At 46.4% G+C, this 20,602-nt stretch overlaps 1 protein-coding gene across 1 annotated transcript in view; it reads right to left on the reverse strand.

Annotated features, from left to right (window-relative positions):
* Nucleotides 1-20,602, reverse strand: part of LOC149459569 (uncharacterized) — a 180,977-nt gene that overhangs the window by 85,693 nt on the left and 74,682 nt on the right. The window contains exon 6 of the mRNA XM_089680933.1: nt 18,848-19,130. Coding sequence (XP_089537059.1) covers nt 18,848-19,130 — 283 coding nt within the window. The remainder of the gene's footprint in view (nt 1-18,847; nt 19,131-20,602) is intronic.

Genomic DNA, 20,602 nt, shown 5'->3' on the forward strand with positions numbered 1-20,602 from the left:
TTCTGTGTCCCTCAGTAACAATTCTGTGTCTGTCCCTGAGTAACAGTTCTGTGTCCCTGAGTAACAGTTCTGTGTCCCTGAGTAACAGTTCTGTGTCCTTGAGTAACAATTCTGTGTCCCTCAGTAACAGTTCTGTGTCCCTCAGTAACAATTCTGTGTCCCTCAGTAACAATTCTGTGTCCCTCAGTAACAATTCTGTGTCTGTCCCTGAGTAACAGTTCTGTGTCCCTCAGTAACAATTCTGTGTCCCTGAGTAACAGTTCTGTGTCCCTGAGTAACAGTTCTGTGTCCCTGAGTAACAGTTCTGTGTCCCTGAGTAACAATTATGTGTCCCTCAGTAACAATTATGTATCCCTCAGTAACAGTTCTGTGTCCCTGAGTAACAGTTCTGTGTCCCTGAGTAACAATTCTGTGTCCCTGAGTAACAATTATGTGTCCCTGAGTAACAATTATGTGTCCCTCAGTAACAATTCTGTGTCCCTCAGTAACAATTCTGTGTCCCTCAGTAACAATTCTGTGTCCCTCAGTAACAATTCTGTGTCTGTCCCTGAGTAACAGTTCTGTGTCCCTGAGTAACAGTTCTGTGTCCCCGAGTAACAGTTCTGTGTCCCCGAGTAACAATTCTGTGTCCCTCAGTAACAATTCTGTGTCCCTCAGTAACAATTCTGTGTCCCTCAGTAACAATTCTGTGTCCCTCAGTAACAATTCTGTGTCCCTCAGTAACAATTCTGTGTCCCTCAGTAACAATTCTGTGTCCCTCAGTAACAATTCTGTGTCTGTCCCTGAGTAACAATTCTGTGTCCCTGAGTAACAATTCTGTGTCCCTGAGTAACAATTCTGTGTCCCTCAGTAACAATTCTGTGTCCCTCAGTAACAATTCTGTGTCCCTCAGTAACAATTCTGTGTCTGTCCCTGAGTAACAGTTCTGTGTCCCTGAGTAACAGTTCTGTGTCCCTGAGTAACAGTTCTGTGTCCCTGAGTAACAGTTCTGTGTCCCTGAGTAACAATTCTGTGTCCATCAGTAACAATTCTGTGTCCCTCAGTAACAGTTCTGTGTCCCAGAGTAACAGTTCTGTGTCCCTGAGTAACAGTTCTGTGTCCCTGAGTAACAGTTCTGTGTCCCTCAGTAACAGTTCTGTGTCCCTCAGTAACAATTCTGTGTCTGTCCCTGAGTAACAATTCTGTGTCCCTCAGTAACAATTCTGTGTCCCTCAGTAACAATTCTGTGTCTGTCCCTGAGTAACAGTTCTGTGTCTGTCCCTGAGTAACAGTTCTGTGTCTGTCCCTGAGTAACAGTTCTGTGTCCCTCAGTAACAATTCTGTGTCTGTCCCTGAGTAACAGTTCTGTGTCCCTGAGTAACAGTTCTGTGTCCCTGAGTAACAATTCTGTGTATGTCCCTGAGTAACAATTCTGTGTCCCTGAGTAACGATTCTGTGTCCCTGAGTAACAATTCTGTGTCCATGAGTAACAGTTCTGTGTCCCTGAGTAACAGTTCTGTGTCCCTGAGTAACAGTTCTGTGACCCTGAGTAACAGTTCTGTGACCCTGAGTAACAGTTCTGTGTCCCTGAGTAACAATTCTGTGTCCCTGAGTAACAATTCTGTGTCCCTCAGTAACAATTATGTGTCCCTGAGTAACAATTCTGTGTCCCTCAGTAACAATTCTGTGTCCCTCAGTAACAATTCTGTGTCTGTCCCTGAGTAACAGTTCTGTGTCCCTGAGTAACAGTTCTGTGACCCTGAGTAACAGTTCTGTGTCCCTGAGTAACAATTCTGTGTCCCTCAGTAACAATTCTGTGTCCCTCAGTAACAATTCTGTGTCCCTCAGTAACAATTCTGTGTCACTGAGTCACAGTTCTGTGTCCCTGAGTAACAGTTCTGTGTCCCTGAGTAACAGTTCTGTGTCGATGAGTAACAGTTCTGTGTCCCTGAGTAACAATTCTGTGTCTGTCCCTGAGTAACAATTATGTGTCCCTGAGTAACAATTCTGTGTCTGTCCCTGAGTAACAATTCTGTGTCCCTGAGTAACAATTCTGTGTCCCTGAGTAACAATTCTGTGTCTGTCCCTCAGTAACAATTCTGTGTCCCTCAGTAACAATTCTGTGTCCCTCAGTAACAATTCTGTGTCCCTCAGTAACAATTCTGTGTCTGTCCCTGAGTAACAGTTCTGTGTCCCTGAGTAACAGTTCTGTGTCCCTGAGTAACAATTCTGTGTCCCTGAGTAACAATTCTGTGTCCCTGAGTAACAATTCTGTGTCCCTCAGTAACAATTCTGTCTGTCCCTGAGTAACAGTTCTGTGTCCCTGAGTAACAGTTCTGTATCCCTCAGTAACAATTCTGTGTCCCTCAGTAACAATTCTGTGTCTGTCCCTGAGTAACAATTCTGTGTCCCTCAGTAACAATTCTGTGTCCCTCAGTAACAATTCTGTCTCCCTCAGTAACAATTCTGTGTCTGTCCCTGAGTAACAGTTCTGTGTCCCTCAGTAACAATTCTGTGTCCCTCAGTAACAATTCTGTGTCCCAGAGTAACAGTTCTGTGTCCCAGAGTAACAGTTCTGTGTCCCAGAGTAACAGTTCTGTGTCCCAGAGTAACAGTTCTGTGTCCCTCAGTAACAGTTCTATGTCCCTCAGTAACAATTCTTTGTCTGTCCCTGAGTAACAATTCTGTGTCTCTCAGTAACAATTCTGTGTCCCTCAGTAACAATTCTGTGTCTGTCCCTGAGTAACAGTTCTGTGTCCCTGAGTAACAGTTCTGTGTCCCTGAGTAACAGTTCTGTGTCCCTGAGTAACAGTTCTGTGTCCCTGAGTAACAGTTCTATGTCCCTCAGTAACAGTTCTGTGTCCCTCAGTAACAATTCTGTGTCCCTCAGTAACAATTCTGTGTCTGTCCGAGTAACAGTTCTGTGTCCCTGAGTAACAGTTCTGTGTCCCTGAGTAACAGTTCTGTGTCCCTGAGTAACAGTTCTGTGTCCCTGAGTAACAGTTCTGTGTCCCTGAGTAACAGTTCTGTGTCCCTGAGTAACAGTTCTGTGTCTGTCCCTCAGTAACAATTCTGTGTCCCTCAGTAACAATTCTGTGTCCCTCAGTAACAATTCTGTGTCCCTCAGTAACAATTCTGTGTCCCTCAGTAACAATTCTGTGTCCCTCAGTAACAATTCTGTGTCCCTCAGTAACAATTCTGTGTCCCTCAGTAACAATTCTGTGTCTGTCCCTGAGTAACAGTTCTGTGTCCCTGAGTAAAAGTTCTGTGTCCCTGAGTAACAGTTCTGTGTCCCTGAGTAACAGTTCTGTGTCCCTGAGTAACAATTCTGTGTCTGTCCCTGAGTAACAGTTCTGTGTCCCTGAGTAACTGTTCTGTGACCCTGAGTAACAGTTCTGTGTCCCTGAGTAACAATTCTGTGTCCCTCAGTAACAATTCTGTGTCCCTCAGTAACAGTTCTGTGTCCCTCAGTAACAGTTCTGTGTCCCTGAGTAACAATTCTGTGTCTGTCCCTGAGTAACAGTTCTGTGTCCCTCAGTAACAATTCTGTGTCTGTCCCTGAGTAACAGTTCTGTGTCCCTGAGTAACAGTTCTGTGTCCCTGAGTAACAATTCTGTGTCCCTCAGTAACAATTCTGTGTCCCTCAGTAACAATTCTGTGTCCCTCAGTAACAATTCTGTGTCCCTCAGTAACAGTTCTGTGTCCCTGAGTAACAGTTCTGTTTCCCAGAGTAACAGTTCTGTTTCCCAGAGTAACAGTTCTTTGTCCCTGAGTAACAATTCTGTGTCTGTCCCTGAGTAACAATTCTGTGTCCCTCAGTAACAATTCTGTGTCCCTCAGTAACAATTCTGTGTCCCTCAGTAACAATTCTGTGTCCCTCAGTAACAATTCTGTGTCCCTCAGTAACAGTTCTGTGTCCCTCAGTAACAGTTCTGTGTCTGTCCCTGAGTAACAGTTCTGTGTCCCTGAGTAACAGTTCTGTGTCCCTGAGTAACAGTTCTGTGTCCCTCAGTAACAATTCTGTGTCTGTCCCTGAGTAACAATTCTGTGTCCCTCAGTAACAATTCTGTGTCCCTCAGTAACAATTCTGTGTCCCTCAGTAACAATTCTGTGTCCCTCAGTAACAATTCTGTGTCCCTGAGTAACAATTCTGTGTCCCTGAGTAACAGTTCTGTGTCCCTGAGTAACAGTTCTGTGTCCCTGAGTAACAGTTCTGTGTCCCTGAGTAACAGTTCTGTGTCCCTGAGTAACAGTTCTGTGTCCCTGAATAACAGTTCTGTGTCCCTCAGTAACAGTTCTGTGTCCCTCAGTAACAGTTCTGTGTCCCTCAGTAACAGTTCTGTGTTCTTCAGTAACAATTCTGTGTCCCTCAGTAACAATTCTGTGTCTGTCCCTGAGTAACAGTTCTGTGTCCCTGAGTAACAGTTCTGTGTCCCTGAGTAACAGTTCTGTGTCCCTGAGTAACAATTCTGTGTCCCTCGGTAACAATTCTGTGTCCCTCGGTAACAATTCTGTGTCTGTCCCTGAGTAACAGTTCTGTGTCCCTGAGTAACAGTTCTGTGTCCCTGAGTAACAGTTCTGTGTCCCTGAGTAACAGTTCTGTGTCCCTGAGTAACAATTCTGTGTCCCTGAGTAACAATTCTGTGTCCCTCAGTAACAATTCTGTGTCCCTCAGTAACAATTCTGTGTCTGTCCCTGAGTAACAGTTCTGTGTCCCTGAGTAACAGTTCTGTGTCCCTCAGTAACAATTCTGTGTCCCTCAGTAACAATTCTGTGTCCCTCAGTAACAATTCTGTGTCTGTCCCTCAGTAACAATTCTGTGTCCCTCAGTAACAATTCTGTGTCCCTCAGTAACAATTCTGTGTCCCTCAGTAACAATTCTGTGTCCCTCAGTAACAATTCTGTGTCTGTCCCTGAGTAACAGTTCTGTGTCCCTGAGTAACAGTTCTGTGTCCCTGAGTAACAGTTCTGTGTCCCTGAGTAACAGTTCTGTGTCCCTGAGTAACAGTTCTGTGTCCCTGAGTAACAATTATGTGTCCCTCAGTAACAATTATGTATCCCTCAGTAACAATTCTGTGTCTGTCCCTGAGTAACAGTTCTGTGTCCCTGAGTAACAGTTCTGTGTCCCTGAGTAACAGTTCTGTGTCCCTCAGTAACAATTCTGTGTCCCTCAGTAACAATTCTGTGTCCCTCAGTAACAATTCTGTGTCCCTCAGTAACAATTCTGTGTCTGTCCCTCAGTAACAGTTCTGTGTCCCTGAGTAACAGTTCTGTGTCCCTGAGTAACAGTTCTGTGTCCCTCAGTAACAATTATGTGTCCCTCAGTAACAATTCTGTGTCCCTCAGTAACAATTCTGTGTCTGTCCCTGAGTAACAGTTCTGTGTCCTTGAGTAACAGTTCTGTGTCCCTGAGTAACAATTCTGTGTCCATCAGTAACAATTCTGTGTCCCTCAGTAACAGTTCTGTGTCCCAGAGTAACAGTTCTGTGTCCCAGAGTAACAGTTCTGTGTCCCTCAGTAACAGTTCTGTGTCCCTCAGTAACAATTCTGTGTCCCTCAGTAACAATTCTGTGTCTGTCCCTGAGTAACAATTCTGTGTCCCTCAGTAACAATTCTGTGTCTGTCCCTGAGTAACAATTCTGTGTCCCTCAGTAACAATTCTGTGTCCCTCAGTAACAATTCTGTGTCTGTCCCTGAGTAACAGTTCTGTGTCTGTCCCTGAGTAACAGTTCTGTGTCTGTCCCTGAGTAACAGTTCTGTGTCCCTCAGTAACAATTCTGTGTCTGTCCCTGAGTAACAGTTCTGTGTCCCTGAGTAACAGTTCTGTGTCCCTGAGTAACAGTTCTGTGTCCCTGAGTAACAATTCTGTGTATGTCCCTGAGTAACAATTCTGTGTCCCTGAGAAACAATTCTGTGTCCCTCAGTAACGATTCTGTGTCCCTCAGTAACGATTCTGTGTCCCTGAGTAACAATTCTGTGTCCCTGAGTAACAATTCTGTGTCCCTGAGTAACAATTCTGTGTCTGTCCCTGAGTAACAGTTCTGTGTCCCAGAGTAACAGTTCTTTGTCCCTGAGTAACAATTCTGTGTCTGTCCCTGAGTAACAATTCTGTGTCCCTCAGTAACAATTCTGTGTCCCTCAGTAACAATTCTGTGTCCCTCAGTAACAATTCTGTGTCCCTCAGTAACAATTCTGTGTCCCTCAGTAACAATTCTGTGTCCCTCAGTAACAATTCTGTGTCCCTCAGTAACAATTCTGTGTCCCTCAGTAACAATTCTGTGTCCCTGAGTAACAGTTCTGTGTCCCTGAGTAACAGTTCTGTGTCCCTGAGTAACAGTTCTGTGTCCCTCAGTAACAGTTCTGTGTCCCTCAGTAACAGTTCTGTGTCCCTCAGTAACAGTTCTGTGTCTGTCCCTCAGTAACAGTTCTGTGTCTGTCCCTCAGTAACAGTTCTGTGTCTGTCCCTCAGTAACAGTTCTGTGTCCCTGAGTAACAGTTCTGTGTCCCTGAGTAACAGTTCTGTGTCCCTGAGTAACAATTCTGTGTCTGTCCCTGAGTAACAATTCTGTGTCCCTCAGTAACAATTTTGTGTCTGTCCCTGAGTAACAGTTCTGTGTCCCTGAATAACAGTTCTGTGTCCCTCAGTAACAGTTCTGTGTCCCTCAGTAACAGTTCTGTGTCCCTCAGTAACAGTTCTGTGTCCCTCAGTAACAGTTCTGTGTCCCTCAGTAACAATTCTGTGTCTGTCCCTGAGTAACAGTTCTGTGTCCCTGAGTAACAGTTCTGTGTCCCTGAGTAACAGTTCTGTGTCCCTGAGTAACAGTTCTGTGTCCCTGAGTAACAGTTCTGTGTCCCTGAGTAACAGTTCTGTGTCCCTGAGTAACAGTTCTGTGTCCTTGAGTAACAGTTCTGTGTCCCTCAGTAACAGTTCTGTGTCCCTCAGTAACAGTTCTGTGTCCCTCAGTAACAGTTCTGTGTCCCTCAGTAACAGTTCTGTGTCCCTCAGTAACAGTTCTGTGTCCCTCAGTAACAGTTCTGTGTCCCTCAGTAACAGTTCTGTGTCTGTCCCTCAGTAACAGTTCTGTGTCCCTGAGTAACAGTTCTGTGTCCCTGAGTAACAGTTCTGTGTCCCTGAGTAACAGTTCTGTGTCCCTGAGTAACAGTTCTGTGTCCCTGAGTAACAATTCTGTGTCTGTCCCTGAGTAACAATTCTGTGTCCCTGAGTAACAATTCTGTGTCTGTCCCTGAGTAACAGTTCTGTGTCCCTGAGTAACAGTTCTGTTTCCCAGAGTAACAGTTCTTTGTCCCTGAGTAACAGTTCTTTGTCCCTGAGTAACAATTCTGTGTCCCTCAGTAACAATTCTGTGTCCCTCAGTAACAATTCTGTGTCCCTCAGTAACAATTCTGTGTCCCTCAGTAACAATTCTGTGTCCCTCAGTAACAATTCTGTGTCCCTCAGTAACAATTCTGTGTCCCTCAGTAACAATTCTGTGTCTGTCCCTGAGTAACAGTTCTGTGTCCCTGAGTAACAGTTCTGTGTCCCTGAGTAACAGTTCTGTGTCCCTCAGTAACAATGCTGTGTCTGTCCTTGAGTAACAATTCTGTGTCCCTCAGTAACAATTCTGTGTCCCTCAGTAACAATTCTGTGTCCCTCAGTAACAATTCTGTGTCCCTCAGTAACAATTCTGTGTCCCTGAGTAACAGTTCTGTGTCCCTGAGTAACAGTTCTGTGTCCTTGAGTAACAGTTCTGTGTCCCTCAGTAACAGTTCTGTGTCCCTCAGTAACAGTTCTGTGTCCCTCAGTAACAGTTCTGTGTCCCTCAGTAACAGTTCTGTGTCCCTCAGTAACAGTTCTGTGTCCCTCAGTAACAGTTCTGTGTCTGTCCCTCAGTAACAGTTCTGTGTCCCTGAGTAACAGTTCTGTGTCCCTGAGTAACAGTTCTGTGTCCCTGAGTAACAGTTCTGTGTCCCTGAGTAACAGTTCTGTGTCCCTGAGTAACAATTCTGTGTCTGTCCCTGAGTAACAATTCTGTGTCCCTGAGTAACAATTTTGTGTCTGTCCCTGAGTAACAGTTCTGTGTCTGTCCCTGAGTAACAGTTCTGTGTCCCTGAATAACAGTTCTGTGTCCCTCAGTAACAGTTCTGTGTCCCTCAGTAACAGTTCTGTGTTCTTCAGTAACAATTCTGTGTCCCTCAGTAACAATTCTGTGTCTGTCCCTGAGTAACAGTTCTGTGTCCCTGAGTAACAGTTCTGTGTCCCTGAGTAACAGTTCTGTGTCCCTGAGTAACAATTCTGTGTCCCTCGGTAACAATTCTGTGTCCCTCGGTAACAATTCTGTGTCTGTCCCTGAGTAACAGTTCTGTGTCCCTGAGTAACAGTTCTGTGTCCCTGAGTAACAATTCTGTGTCCCTGAGTAACAATTCTGTGTTCCTCAGTAACAATTCTGTGTCCCTCAGTAACAATTCTGTGTCCCTCAGTAACAACTCTGTGTCTGTCCCTGAGTAACAGTTCTGTGTCCCTGAGTAACAGTTCTGTGTCCCTCAGTAACAATTCTGTGTCCCTCAGTAACAATTCTGTGTCCCTCAGTAACAATTCTGTGTCTGTCCCTCAGTAACAATTCTGTGTCCCTCAGTAACAATTCTGTGTCCCTCAGTAACAATTCTGTGTCCCTCAGTAACAATTCTGTGTCCCTCAGTAACAATTCTGTGTCTGTCCCTGAGTAACAGTTCTGTGTCCCTGAGTAACAGTTCTGTGTCCCTGAGTAACAGTTCTGTGTCCCTGAGTAACAGTTCTGTGTCCCTGAGTAACAATTATGTGTCCCTCAGTAACAATTATGTATCCCTCAGTAACAATTCTGTGTCTGTCCCTGAGTAACAGTTCTGTGTCCCTGAGTAACAGTTCTGTGTCCCTGAGTAACAGTTCTGTGTCCCTCAGTAACAATTCTGTGTCCCTCAGTAACAATTCTGTGTCCCTCAGTAACAATTCTGTGTCTGTCCCTCAGTAACAGTTCTGTGTCCCTGAGTAACAGTTCTGTGTCCCTCAGTAACAATTATGTGTCCCTCAGTAACAATTCTGTGTCCCTCAGTAACAATTCTGTGTCTGTCCCTGAGTAACAGTTCTGTGTCCTTGAGTAACAGTTCTGTGTCCCTGAGTAACAATTCTGTGTCCATCAGTAACAATTCTGTGTCCCTCAGTAACAGTTCTGTGTCCCAGAGTAACAGTTCTGTGTCCCAGAGTAACAGTTCTGTGTCCCTCAGTAACAGTTCTGTGTCCCTCAGTAACAATTCTGTGTCCCTCAGTAACAATTCTGTGTCTGTCCCTGAGTAACAATTCTGTGTCCCTCAGTAACAATTCTGTGTCCCTCAGTAACAATTCTGTGTCTGTCCCTGAGTAACAATTCTGTGTCCCTCAGTAACAATTCTGTGTCCCTCAGTAACAATTCTGTGTCCCTCAGTAACAATTCTGTGTCTGTCCCTGAGTAACAGTTCTGTGTCTGTCCCTGAGTAACAGTTCTGTGTCCCTCAGTAACAATTCTGTGTCTGTCCCTGAGTAACAGTTCTGTGTCCCTGAGTAACAGTTCTGTGTCCCTGAGTAACAGTTCTGTGTCCCTGAGTAACAGTTCTGTGTCCCTGAGTAACAATTCTGTGTATGTCCCTGAGTAACAATTCTGTGTCCCTGAGAAACAATTCTGTGTCCCTCAGTAACGATTCTGTGTCCCTCAGTAACGATTCTGTGTCCCTGAGTAACAATTCTGTGTCTGTCCCTGAGTAACAATTCTGTGTCCCTCAGTAACAATTCTGTGTCCCTCAGTAACAATTCTGTGTCCCTCAGTAACAATTCTGTGTCCCTCAGTAACAATTCTGTGTCCCTCAGTAACAGTTCTGTGTCCCTCAGTAACAGTTCTGTGTCCCTCAGTAACAGTTCTGTGTCTGTCCCTCAGTAACAGTTCTGTGTCCCTGAGTAACAGTTCTGTGTCCCTGAGTAACAGTTCTGTGTCCCTGAGTAACAGTTCTGTGTCCCTGAGTAACAATTCTGTGTCTGTCCCTGAGTAACAATTCTGTGTCCCTCAGTAACAATTTTGTGTCTGTCCCTGAGTAACAGTTCTGTGTCCCTGAATAACAGTTCTGTGTCCCTCAGTAACAGTTCTGTGTCCCTCAGTAACAGTTCTGTGTCCCTCAGTAACAGTTCTGTGTCCCTCAGTAACAATTCTGTGTCTGTCCCTGAGTAACAGTTCTGTGTCCCTGAGTAACAGTTCTGTGTCCCTGAGTAACAGTTCTGTGTCCCTGAGTAACAGTTCTGTGTCCCTGAGTAACAATTCTGTGTCCCTCAGTAACAATTCTGTGTCCCTCAGTAACAATTCTGTGTCCCTCAGTAACAATTCTGTGTCCCTCAGTAACAATTCTGTGTCCCTCAGTAACAATTCTGTGTCCCTCAGTAACAATTCTGTGTCCCTCAGTAACAATTCTGTGTCTGTCCCTGAGTAACAGTTCTGTGTCCCTGAGTAACAGTTCTGTGTCCCTCAGTAACAATTCTGTGTCCCTCAGTAACAATTCTGTGTCCCTCAGTAACAATTCTGTGTCTGTCCCTCAGTAACAATTCTGTGTCCCTCAGTAACAATTCTGTGTCCCTCAGTAACAATTCTGTGTCCCTCAGTAACAATTCTGTGTCTGTCCCTGAGTAACAGTTCTGTGTCCCTGAATAACAGTTCTGTGTCCCTGAGTAACAGTTCTGTGTCCCTCAGTAACAGTTCTGTGTCCCTCAGTAACAGTTCTGTGTCCCTCAGTAACAATTCTGTGTCCCTCAGTAACAATTCTGTGTCTGTCCCTGAGTAACAGTTCTGTGTCCCTGAGTAACAGTTCTGTGTCCCTGAGTAACAGTTCTGTGTCCCTGAGTAACAATTCTGTGTCCCTCAGTAACAATTCTGTGTCCCTCAGTAACAATTCTGTGTCCCTCAGTAACAATTCTGTGTCCCTCAGTAACAATTCTGTGTCCCTCAGTAACAATTCTGTGTCCCTCAGTAACAATTCTGTGTCTGTCCCTGAGTAACAGTTCTGTGTCCCTGAGTAACAGTTCTGTGTCCCTCAGTAACAATTCTGTGTCCCTCAGTAACAATTCTGTGTCCCTCAGTAACAATTCTGTGTCCCTCAGTAACAATTCTGTGTCTGTCCCTCAGTAACAATTCTGTGTCCCTCAGTAACAATTCTGTGTCCCTCAGTAACAATTCTGTGTCTGTCCCTGAGTAACAGTTCTGTGTCCCTGAATAACAGTTCTGTGTCCCTGAGTAACAGTTCTGTGTCCCTGAGTAACAGTTCTGTGTCCCTGAGTAACAGTTCTGTGTCCCTGAGTAACAATTATGTGTCCCTCAGTAACAATTATGTATCCCTCAGTAACAATTCTGTGCCTGTCCCTGAGTAACAGTTCTGTGTCCCTGAGTAACAGTTCTGTGTCCCTGAGTAACAATTCTGTGTCCCTCAGTAACAATTATGTGTCCCTCAGTAACAATTATGTGTCCCTCAGTAACAATTCTGTGTCTGTCCCTGAGTAACAGTTCTGTGTCCCTGAGTAACAGTTCTGTGTCCCTGAGTAACAATTCTGTGTCCCCGAGTAACAATTCTGTGTCCCTCAGTAACAATTCTGTGTCCCTCAGTAACAATTCTGTGTCCCTCAGTAACAATTCTGTGTCCCTCAGTAACAATTCTGTGTCCCTCAGTAACAATTCTGTGTCTGTCCCTCAGTAACAATTCTGTGTCCCTCAGTAACAATTCTGTGTCCCTCAGTAACAATTCTGTGTCCCTCAGTAACAATTCTGTGTCCCTCAGTAACAATTCTGTGTCTGTCCCTGAGTAACAATTCTGTGTCCCTCAGTAACAATTCTGTGTCCCTCAGTAACAATTCTGTGTCCCTCAGTAACAATTCTGTGTCCCTCAGTAACAATTCTGTGTCCCTCAGTAACAATTCTGTGTCTGTCCCTGAGTAACAGTTCTGTGTCCCTGAGTAAAAGTTCTGTGTCCCTGAGTAACAGTTCTGTGTCCCTGAGTAACAGTTCTGTGTCCCTGAGTAACAGTTCTGTGTCCCTGAGTAACAATTCTGTGTCTGTCCCTGAGTAACAGTTCTGTGTCCCTGAGTAACTGTTCTGTGACCCTAAGTAACAGTTCTGTGTCCCTGAGTAACAATTCTGTGTCCCTCAGTAACAGTTCTGTGTCCCTCAGTAACAGTTCTGTGTCCCTGAGTAACAGTTCTGTGTCCCTGAGTAACAGTTCTGTGTCCCTGAGTAACAGTTCTGTGTCCCTCAGTAACAATTCTGTGTCTGTCCCTGAGTAACAGTTCTGTGTCCCTGAGTAACAGTTCTGTGTCCCTCAGTAACAATTCTGTGTCCCTCAGTAACAGTTCTGTGTCTGTCCCTGAGTAACAGTTCTTTGTCCCTGAGTAACAGTTCTGTTTCCCAGAGTAACAGTTCTGTTTCCCAGAGTAACAGTTCTGTTTCCCAGAGTAACAGTTCTGTTTCCCAGAGTAACAGTTCTGTTTCCCAGAGTAACAGTTCTGTTTCCCAGAGTAACAGTTCTGTTTCCCAGAGTAACAGTTCTGTTTCCCAGAGTAACAGTTCTGTTTCCCAGAGTAACAGTTCTTTGTCCCTGAGTAACAATTCTGTGTCTGTCCCTGAGTAACAATTCTGTGTCCCTCAGTAACAATTCTGTGTCTGTCCCTGAGTAACAGTTCTGTGTCCCTGAGTAACAGTTCTGTGTCCCTGAGTAACAGTTCTGTGTCCCTGAGTAACAGTTCTGTGTCCCTCAGTAACAATTCTGTGTCCCTCAGTAACAATTCTGTGTCCCTCAGTAACAATTCTGTGTCCCTCAGTAACAATTCTGTGTCCCTCAGTAACAATTCTGTGTCTGTCCCTCAGTAACAATTCTGTGTCCCTCAGTAACAATTCTGTGTCCCTCAGTAACAATTCTGTGTCCCTCAGTAACAATTCTGTGTCCCTCAGTAACAATTCTGTGTCTGTCCCTGAGTAACAGTTCTGTGTCCCTGAGTAACAGTTCTGTGTCCCTGAGTAACAGTTCTGTGTCCCTGAGTAACAGTTCTGTGTCCCTGAGTAACAGTTCTGTTTCCCAGAGTAACAGTTCTGTTTCCCAGAGTAACAGTTCTGTTTCCCAGAGTAACAGTTCTGTTTCCCAGAGTAACAGTTCTGTTTCCCAGAGTAACAGTTCTGTTTCCCAGAGTAACAGTTCTTTGTCCCTGAGTAACAATTCTGTGTCTGTCCCTGAGTAACAATTCTGTGTCCCTCAGTAACAATTCTGTGTCTGTCCCTGAGTAACAGTTCTGTGTCCCTGAGTAACAGTTCTGTGTCCCTGAGTAACAGTTCTGTGTCCCTGAGTAACAGTTCTGTGTCCCTCAGTAACAATTCTGTGTCCCTCAGTAACAATTCTGTGTCCCTCAGTAACAATTCTGTGTCCCTCAGTAACAATTCTGTGTCCCTCAGTAACAATTCTGTGTCTGTCCCTCAGTAACAATTCTGTGTCCCTCAGTAACAATTCTGTGTCCCTCAGTAACAATTCTGTGTCCCTCAGTAACAATTCTGTGTCCCTCAGTAACAATTCTGTGTCTGTCCCTGAGTAACAGTTCTGTGTCCCTGAGTAACAGTTCTGTGTCCCTGAGTAACAGTTCTGTGTCCCTGAGTAACAGTTCTGTGTCCCTGAGTAACAATTTTGTGTCCCTCAGTAACAATTCTGTGTCCCTCAGTAACAGTTCTGTGTCCCTCAGTAACAGTTCTGTGTCTGTCCCTGAGTAACAGTTCTGTGTCCCTGAGTAACAATTCTGTGTCTGTCCCTGAGTAACAATTCTGTGTCCCTGAGTAACAATTCTGTGTCTGTCCCTGAGTAACAATTCTGTGTCTGTCCCTGAGTAACAGTTCTGTGTCCCTCAGTAACAGTTCTGTGTCCCTCAGTAACAGTTCTGTGTCCCTCAGTAACAGTTCTGTGTCCCTCAGTAACAGTTCTGTGTCCCTGAGTAACAATTCTGTGTCCCCGAGTAACAATTCTGTGTCCCTCAGTAACAATTCTGTGTCCCTCAGTAACAATTCTGTGTCCCTCAGTAACAATTCTGTGTCTGTCCCTGAGTAACAGTTCTGTGTCCCTGAGTAACAGTTCTGTGTCCCTCAGTAACAATTCTGTGTCCCTCAGTAACAATTCTGTGTCCCTCAGTAACAATTCTGTGTCCCTCAGTAACAATTCTGTGTCCCTCAGTAACAATTCTGTGTCTGTCCCTGAGTAACAGTTCTGTGTCCCTGAGTAACAATTCTGTGTCCCTGAGTAACAATTCTGTGTCCCTCAGTAACAATTCTGTGTCCCTCAGTAACAATTCTGTGTCCCTCAGTAACAGTTCTGTGTCCCTCAGTAACAGTTCTGTGTCTGTCCCTGAGTAACAGTTCTGTGTCCCTGAGTAACAATTCGGTGTCCCTCAGTAACAATTCTGTGTCCCTCAGTAACAATTCTGTGTCCCTCAGTAACAATTCTGTGTCTCTCAGTAACAATTCTGTGTCTGTCCCTGAGTAACAGTTCTGTGTCCCTGAGTAACAGTTCTGTGTCCCTGAGTAACAGTTCTGTGTCCCTGAGTAACAGTTCTGTGTCCCTGAGTAACAGTTCTGTGTCCCTGAGTAACAATTCTGTGTCCCTAAAGTATCTGTGGCCCTAACTCTGTCCCTAATACAGAGAGGTCTGTCTCTCTTGAATGACCGGAGGCAAATGGAGAATTGTAAGATGGCCGCAATTTATAGCTCCACCATTACACAGTGCTGGCTGGCTGGCTGGCTGCTGATTGGCTAATGCGATCACATGTCATGAATGAATGCATTATGGGTCAGCGCGCCTTGTCTGCGCGCCTTCCCAGAGATCCCCGCTCCGTCGCCACACATGTCGCCGACATTTTAGGAAAAATTTTTCCTGATATTCGAAACGAATTCCACTTCGCCTACTTCGATTCGCTCATCTCTAATCATTACTTAAACCTGCAGTGCCAGATCTCTTTTCTGATCGGAGGTCAAGGCCCCCTGAACCTATAATTATTGACGGAGAGGAGGAATTTGAGGTTGAGGCTGTCTTGGACTGTAGAAAAAGGGGGGGGGGGGGGCAGACACAATACCTGATTAAATGTAAAGGGTATGGGCCAGAGGAGAATTCCTGAGAACCTGCACATACCGTGCATACTACAGACTTAATTTGTGAATCTTACTCCCTGCCCCAACCCATCAGATTATCACCTACTCTCCTCTCCTTTAGGCGCACCCTGAAAACCCATCTCTTCAGGGAAGCCTACCCCACCCCCTGCTAACTTGCCGACCTCCTCCACTCTTCCTACCACTCCATCCCCCACAGCTATCTCCTCCTGTACCACTATCCCATCCCTTCTAGATTGTAAGCTCCAAAGAGCAGGGCCCTCAATCCCCTCATGTTTTGCATTGTATTGGTATTGTTCTGTCACATGTTCTGTCCCCCTTTGTAATGTACAGCGCTGAGCCAACTATTGGCGCTTTATAAATACTGTATAATAATGTATAATAATAATCACCCACAGAAAAGGAGCCAGTTGGGCATCCGGAGGCTGACCATAGGGAGGGGGCAATGTCAGGAAAGGCCTGCCCATAGTGCAGGCAAAGATCCGCAGTGCACATAATGTGCGCATGCACAGAGTTCTTATGAGCCGAGCAGATGTGTGGGTGCTTGGACATATGCAAGCACACGTACACATGCGCATTCATGCATTAATGCTGCCACCAAAGGGCTATTTAAACTGACTGCAGTAGATGTTCCATTGCCGTATGGTCTCATGTCTGCTTGTGTTCCGATTCCTGTGATTGTCCTCTGATACCGAACCAGCTTGTTCCTGACCTCCGCTTGACCGCTACCTGCTCTGACCTCTGGCTTGCCTTGGATTTACCCTTCTGCCTCCGCTCCTGTCTGATTGATCTTCGGCTGCTGACCCAGAATGTAACCCGACTATGCTTCCTCCTGCCACTTAAGCCTGATCTGCCTGAAAAATACAGAACCCGGCTCCTCTGACCCTGCATCCTCAGAACGCTGCTCTCGGTGATCCATCCATCCAGCACGGCTGAATTGAAATCCTGCTCTCTGCCTCCGGCCTGCTCTGCAGCTCATCTGCTTACCAGCTATTACTGGACAGATCACAGGCACTCATACCTCACCGTGCCCCTGCGGCCACTGTCTCACGATCAGTGGTCCTTGAGCCGGGGTTGTGCGAGAGGCCTGCCTCTACGTGCCAGGCTCACTATCCAGGGACATGACAGGTAGTAGTTGGGGTAGTATGAGATGTAGTAGGAATAGTAGTAGTTGGGGTAGTATGAGATGTAGTAGGAATAGTAGTAGTTGGGGTAGTAGGAGGTGTGGTAAGAACAGTAATAGGAGGGGTAGTAGGAATAGTAGTAGTTGGGGTAGTAGGAGGTGTAGTAGGAATAGTAGTAGTTGGGGTATAGGAGGTCTAGTAGGTATAGTAGTAGTTGGGGTAGTAGGAGGTGTAGTAGGTATAGTAGTAGTTGGGGTATAGGAGGTCTAGTAGGTATAGTAGTAGTTGGGGTAGTAGGAGGTGTAGTAGGTATAGTAGTAGTTGCGGTAGTAGGAGGTGTAGTAGGAATAGTAGTAGTTGCGGTAGTAGGAGGTGTAGTAGGAATAGTAGTAGTTGGGGTAGTAGGAGGTATAGTAGGAATAGTAGTAGTTGGGGTAGTAGGAGGTGTAGTAGGAATAATAGCAGTTGGGTCAGTAGGAGGTGTAGTAGGAGGTGTAGTAGTTTGGGTAGTAGGAGGTGTAGTAGGAATAGTAGTAGTTGGGGTAGTAGGAGGTGTAGTAGGAATAGTAGTAGTTGCGGTAGTAGGAGGTGTAGTAGGAGGTGTAGTAGTTGGGGTAGTAGGAGGTGTAGTAGGATGTTTGGGGTCCATTTTTGTAGTTTTGTGTGGAAGGTGTCAGATTTGGCTTGTTGTTTCTCCACTTTGTGGTGTCATACAATACAAACACAAGAAATGACACCAGAATGCCGGAACATTTGTCATTGCAGCAATTTTCTGGGTGAAGTGGGGCGTTATCTGACAAATGCCGGGGGGACAAGATGTTTGACCATGATTGTGTGTGGGGGATGGGCAGTGATGAACCCTACTACCCGAATCATACATGATGGAACATCAGCCCATGTAGCCGTCTGTGTTATGAATCAGCCACATTCCGTATTTTTCGCTCCATAAGACGCACCTAGGTTTTAGAGGTGAAAAACAAGAAAAAAAAATATTCTGAACCAATGGACTGCAGACATAGCACAGGAAATGAGCAGAGACTGCGGACACAGTACAGGAGATGACCAGAGACTGCGGACACAGTACAGGAGATGACCAGAGACTGCGGACACAGTACAGGAGATGACCAGAGACTGCGGACACAGTACAGGAGATGACCAGAGACTGCGGACACAGTACAGGAGATGACCAGAGACTGCGGACACAGTACAGGAGATGACCAGAGACTGCGGACACAGTACAGGAGATGACCAGAGACTACGGACACAGTACAGGAGATGACCAGAGACTGCGGACACAGTACAGGAGATGACCAGAGACTGCGGACACAGTACAGGAGATGACCAGAGACTGCGGACACAGTACAGGAGATGACCAGAGACTGCGGACACAGTACAGGAGATGACCAGAGACTGCGGACACAGTACAGGAGATGACCAGAGACTGCGGACACAGTACAGGGGATGACCAGAGACTGCGGACACAGTACAGGGGATGACCAGAGATTGTGGACATAGTACAGGAGATGACCAGAGACTGCAGACACAGTACAGGAGATGACCAGAGACTGCAGACATAGTACAGGAGATGACCAGAGACTGCGGACACAGTACAGGAGATTACCAGAGACTGCGGACATAGTACAGGGGATGACCAGAGACTGCAGACATAGTACAGGAGATGACCAGAGACTGCGGACACAGTACAGGAGATGACCAGAGACTGCAGACACAGTACAGGAGATGACCAGAGACTGCAGACACAGTGCAGGAGATTACCAGAGACTGCGGACACAGTACAGGAGATTACCAGAGACTGCGGACATAGTACAGGGGATGACCAGAGACTGCAGACATAGTACAGGAGAGCACCAGAGACTGCGGACACAGTACAGGGGATGACCAGAGACTGCGGACACAGTACAGGGGATGACCAGAGACTGCGGACACAGTACAGGGGATGACCAGAGACTGCGGACACAGTACAGGGGATGACCAGAGACTGCGGACACAGTACAGGAGATGACCAGAGACTGCGGACACAGTACAGGAGATGACCAGAGACTGCGGACACAGTACAGGAGATCACCAGAGACTGCGGACATTTGGGGAGGGAGGGGGAGTGGGTACCTGAATTTGACAGGTACCCGCTCCCACTTTCGCGGAGTTGTCCTTCCCTCTTCTTCCCGGGGCGGCTTCTGTGACAGCCGGGTGCCCACTGCGCATGCGCAAGAAGCGTGGCGCTTTGTGAATGGCCCGGAGCCTTCTGGGACCTGTCATGTGTCCCAGAAGACACCGGACCATTCACAAAGCGCAGCACATGTGCAGTGGGCACCCGGCTGTCACAGAAGCCGCCCCGGAAAGACTGTACAGACCTGGAGCGAGGAACAGGTAAGGCCCTGCAGGAGAGAACAGCTGAGCGGCCGACCCGATATTCTGACATCGTGGCGGCAGAAATACCGGACCGGCCGCTTTATATTCGTTTCATAAGACGCACTGACATTTTCCCCCCTTTTTTGGGGGCAAAAAGTGCGTCTTATGGAGCGAAAAATACGGTATATGATGACCTCTTACCTAGGCGTTCACACAGATATTTCAGCTCCTCATCATATAAAGAGTCGGGGACGTCCACAATGTTGATTCGTCCTCTTTTCTCGGTGTGATACAAAATACCGAACGTGCACCGAGAGACGGCCTCCATGAACTGCTCCTCGCCATTGTTGGAGATGTAGTGAGGAAGGACGGTTACCTCTGTCCTATGGAAGGGCTCCGATTTTAGTCGCTTGATAAGCCATTCATAGTCACTCTCTGATGACCTTAAAAAGATCCCAACTGTGTAATATACTGGAAGATACCTCTATATAATGAAAGATACAAAACAATAATCATTAGATAACAGCAACAAGAGAAATGATTGTACATTACACTAAATCCATGACTACAAATCTCGCAATGCCGCGGGTTCCAGCAATCCTGGGATCACTATTAGGGGTCGGTCTATATTACCCCCCTCAGTACCGGGTACTGTCACCCCCTTCCTGCCCAGACCAATTTTCAGCTTTCAGCGCTCTCACACTTTGAATGATAATTACTTAGTCATGCAACGCTGCACCCAAATTACATTTTTGTTCCTTTTTTCACACAAATTTTGGTGGAGTTTAATTAGCACTGGGGGTTTTTTGTGCTACACATTAACAAAACTAAAAATTTGAAAAAAATGAATTTTTGTTCATTTCTGTTATACAATTTTGTAAATAAGTAATTTTTCTTCATAAATTTGGGCCACAATGTATATACTGCTACATTGCTTTTATAAAAATAATCCCAATCGGTGTGTATTATTTGGTCTGTGTGGTCTGAAGTTATAGAGTCTACAAGCTATGGAGCCAACAGGGGCATATTTGCCGCAAGGCAAACAAAGGCGTTTGCCTAGGGAGGCACTTTTCGGGGGGTGGGGGGGGGGTGATGCAGTGGCGCCGCCACCCCCTTTCTTACAGAAGGGACACTTCCCTGGGAAAGGGACAGGGGCTTCTGTGTCTTACTTGTGTCCGCGGCTCTGTGTTCCACTTTGATCCAGTCCACGAGGCGCTGCTGGAGGAGGGGTGGAGAGGGTGTCTTGTCCAGTGTCTCCATCTCCCTGGATCTTGATTGGGATGTGGGCGGGATGACATGCCACCCCTCTCATCTGGCCACACCCCCAAGAGTACTGGGCGGCCTATGGCAGCCTGTCCCTTCCTCTGCAAGCTCAGCCTCCTTACCAGTGATTGGTCACCGGATCTATAGCTCAGGAAAGGTACAAAGGCGGCCAATCACCAGTGAGGAGGCGGAGCTTGGAGAGGAGGAGCCAAACAGCAGCACAGCGATCGTGTGAGGGGCCAGTCCGAGCCGGTGAAGAGGAGGAGAGCAGCCGGAGAAGGAAGACAGCTGATCAGTAAGGTAACTGTGTGTGGCCGGGATCTGGGCAAAGCAGATGGTGCTGCTGCATCCAGGTATGCTGGCTGTGGATGGGAGAGGGAGGAAGCCCGAGCTGGAGCAGGGGTCAGCACAGCAATTTAAGGATCATTGGTGTGAGTGGGAGGAATAGTGTCCCCTCATTGGTGTCAGTGAGAGGAATAGTGCCCCATCATTGGTATCAGTGGGAGGAATAGTGCCCCATCATTGGTGTCAGTGGGAGGAATAGTGCTCCATCATTGGTGTCAGTGAGAGGAATAGTGCCCCATCATTGGTGTCAGTGGGAGGAATAGTGCCCCATCATTGGTGTCAGTGGGAGGAATAGTGCCCCATCATTGGTGTCAGTGGGAGGAATAGTGCCCCATCATTGGTGTCAGT

This window comes from Staurois parvus, unplaced genomic scaffold (assembly GCF_062004578.1).
Source record: "Staurois parvus isolate SC_StPar_1 unplaced genomic scaffold, SC_StPar_1.0 ptg000254l, whole genome shotgun sequence".
In the NCBI taxonomy this organism is placed as follows: Eukaryota; Metazoa; Chordata; class Amphibia; order Anura; family Ranidae; genus Staurois; species Staurois parvus.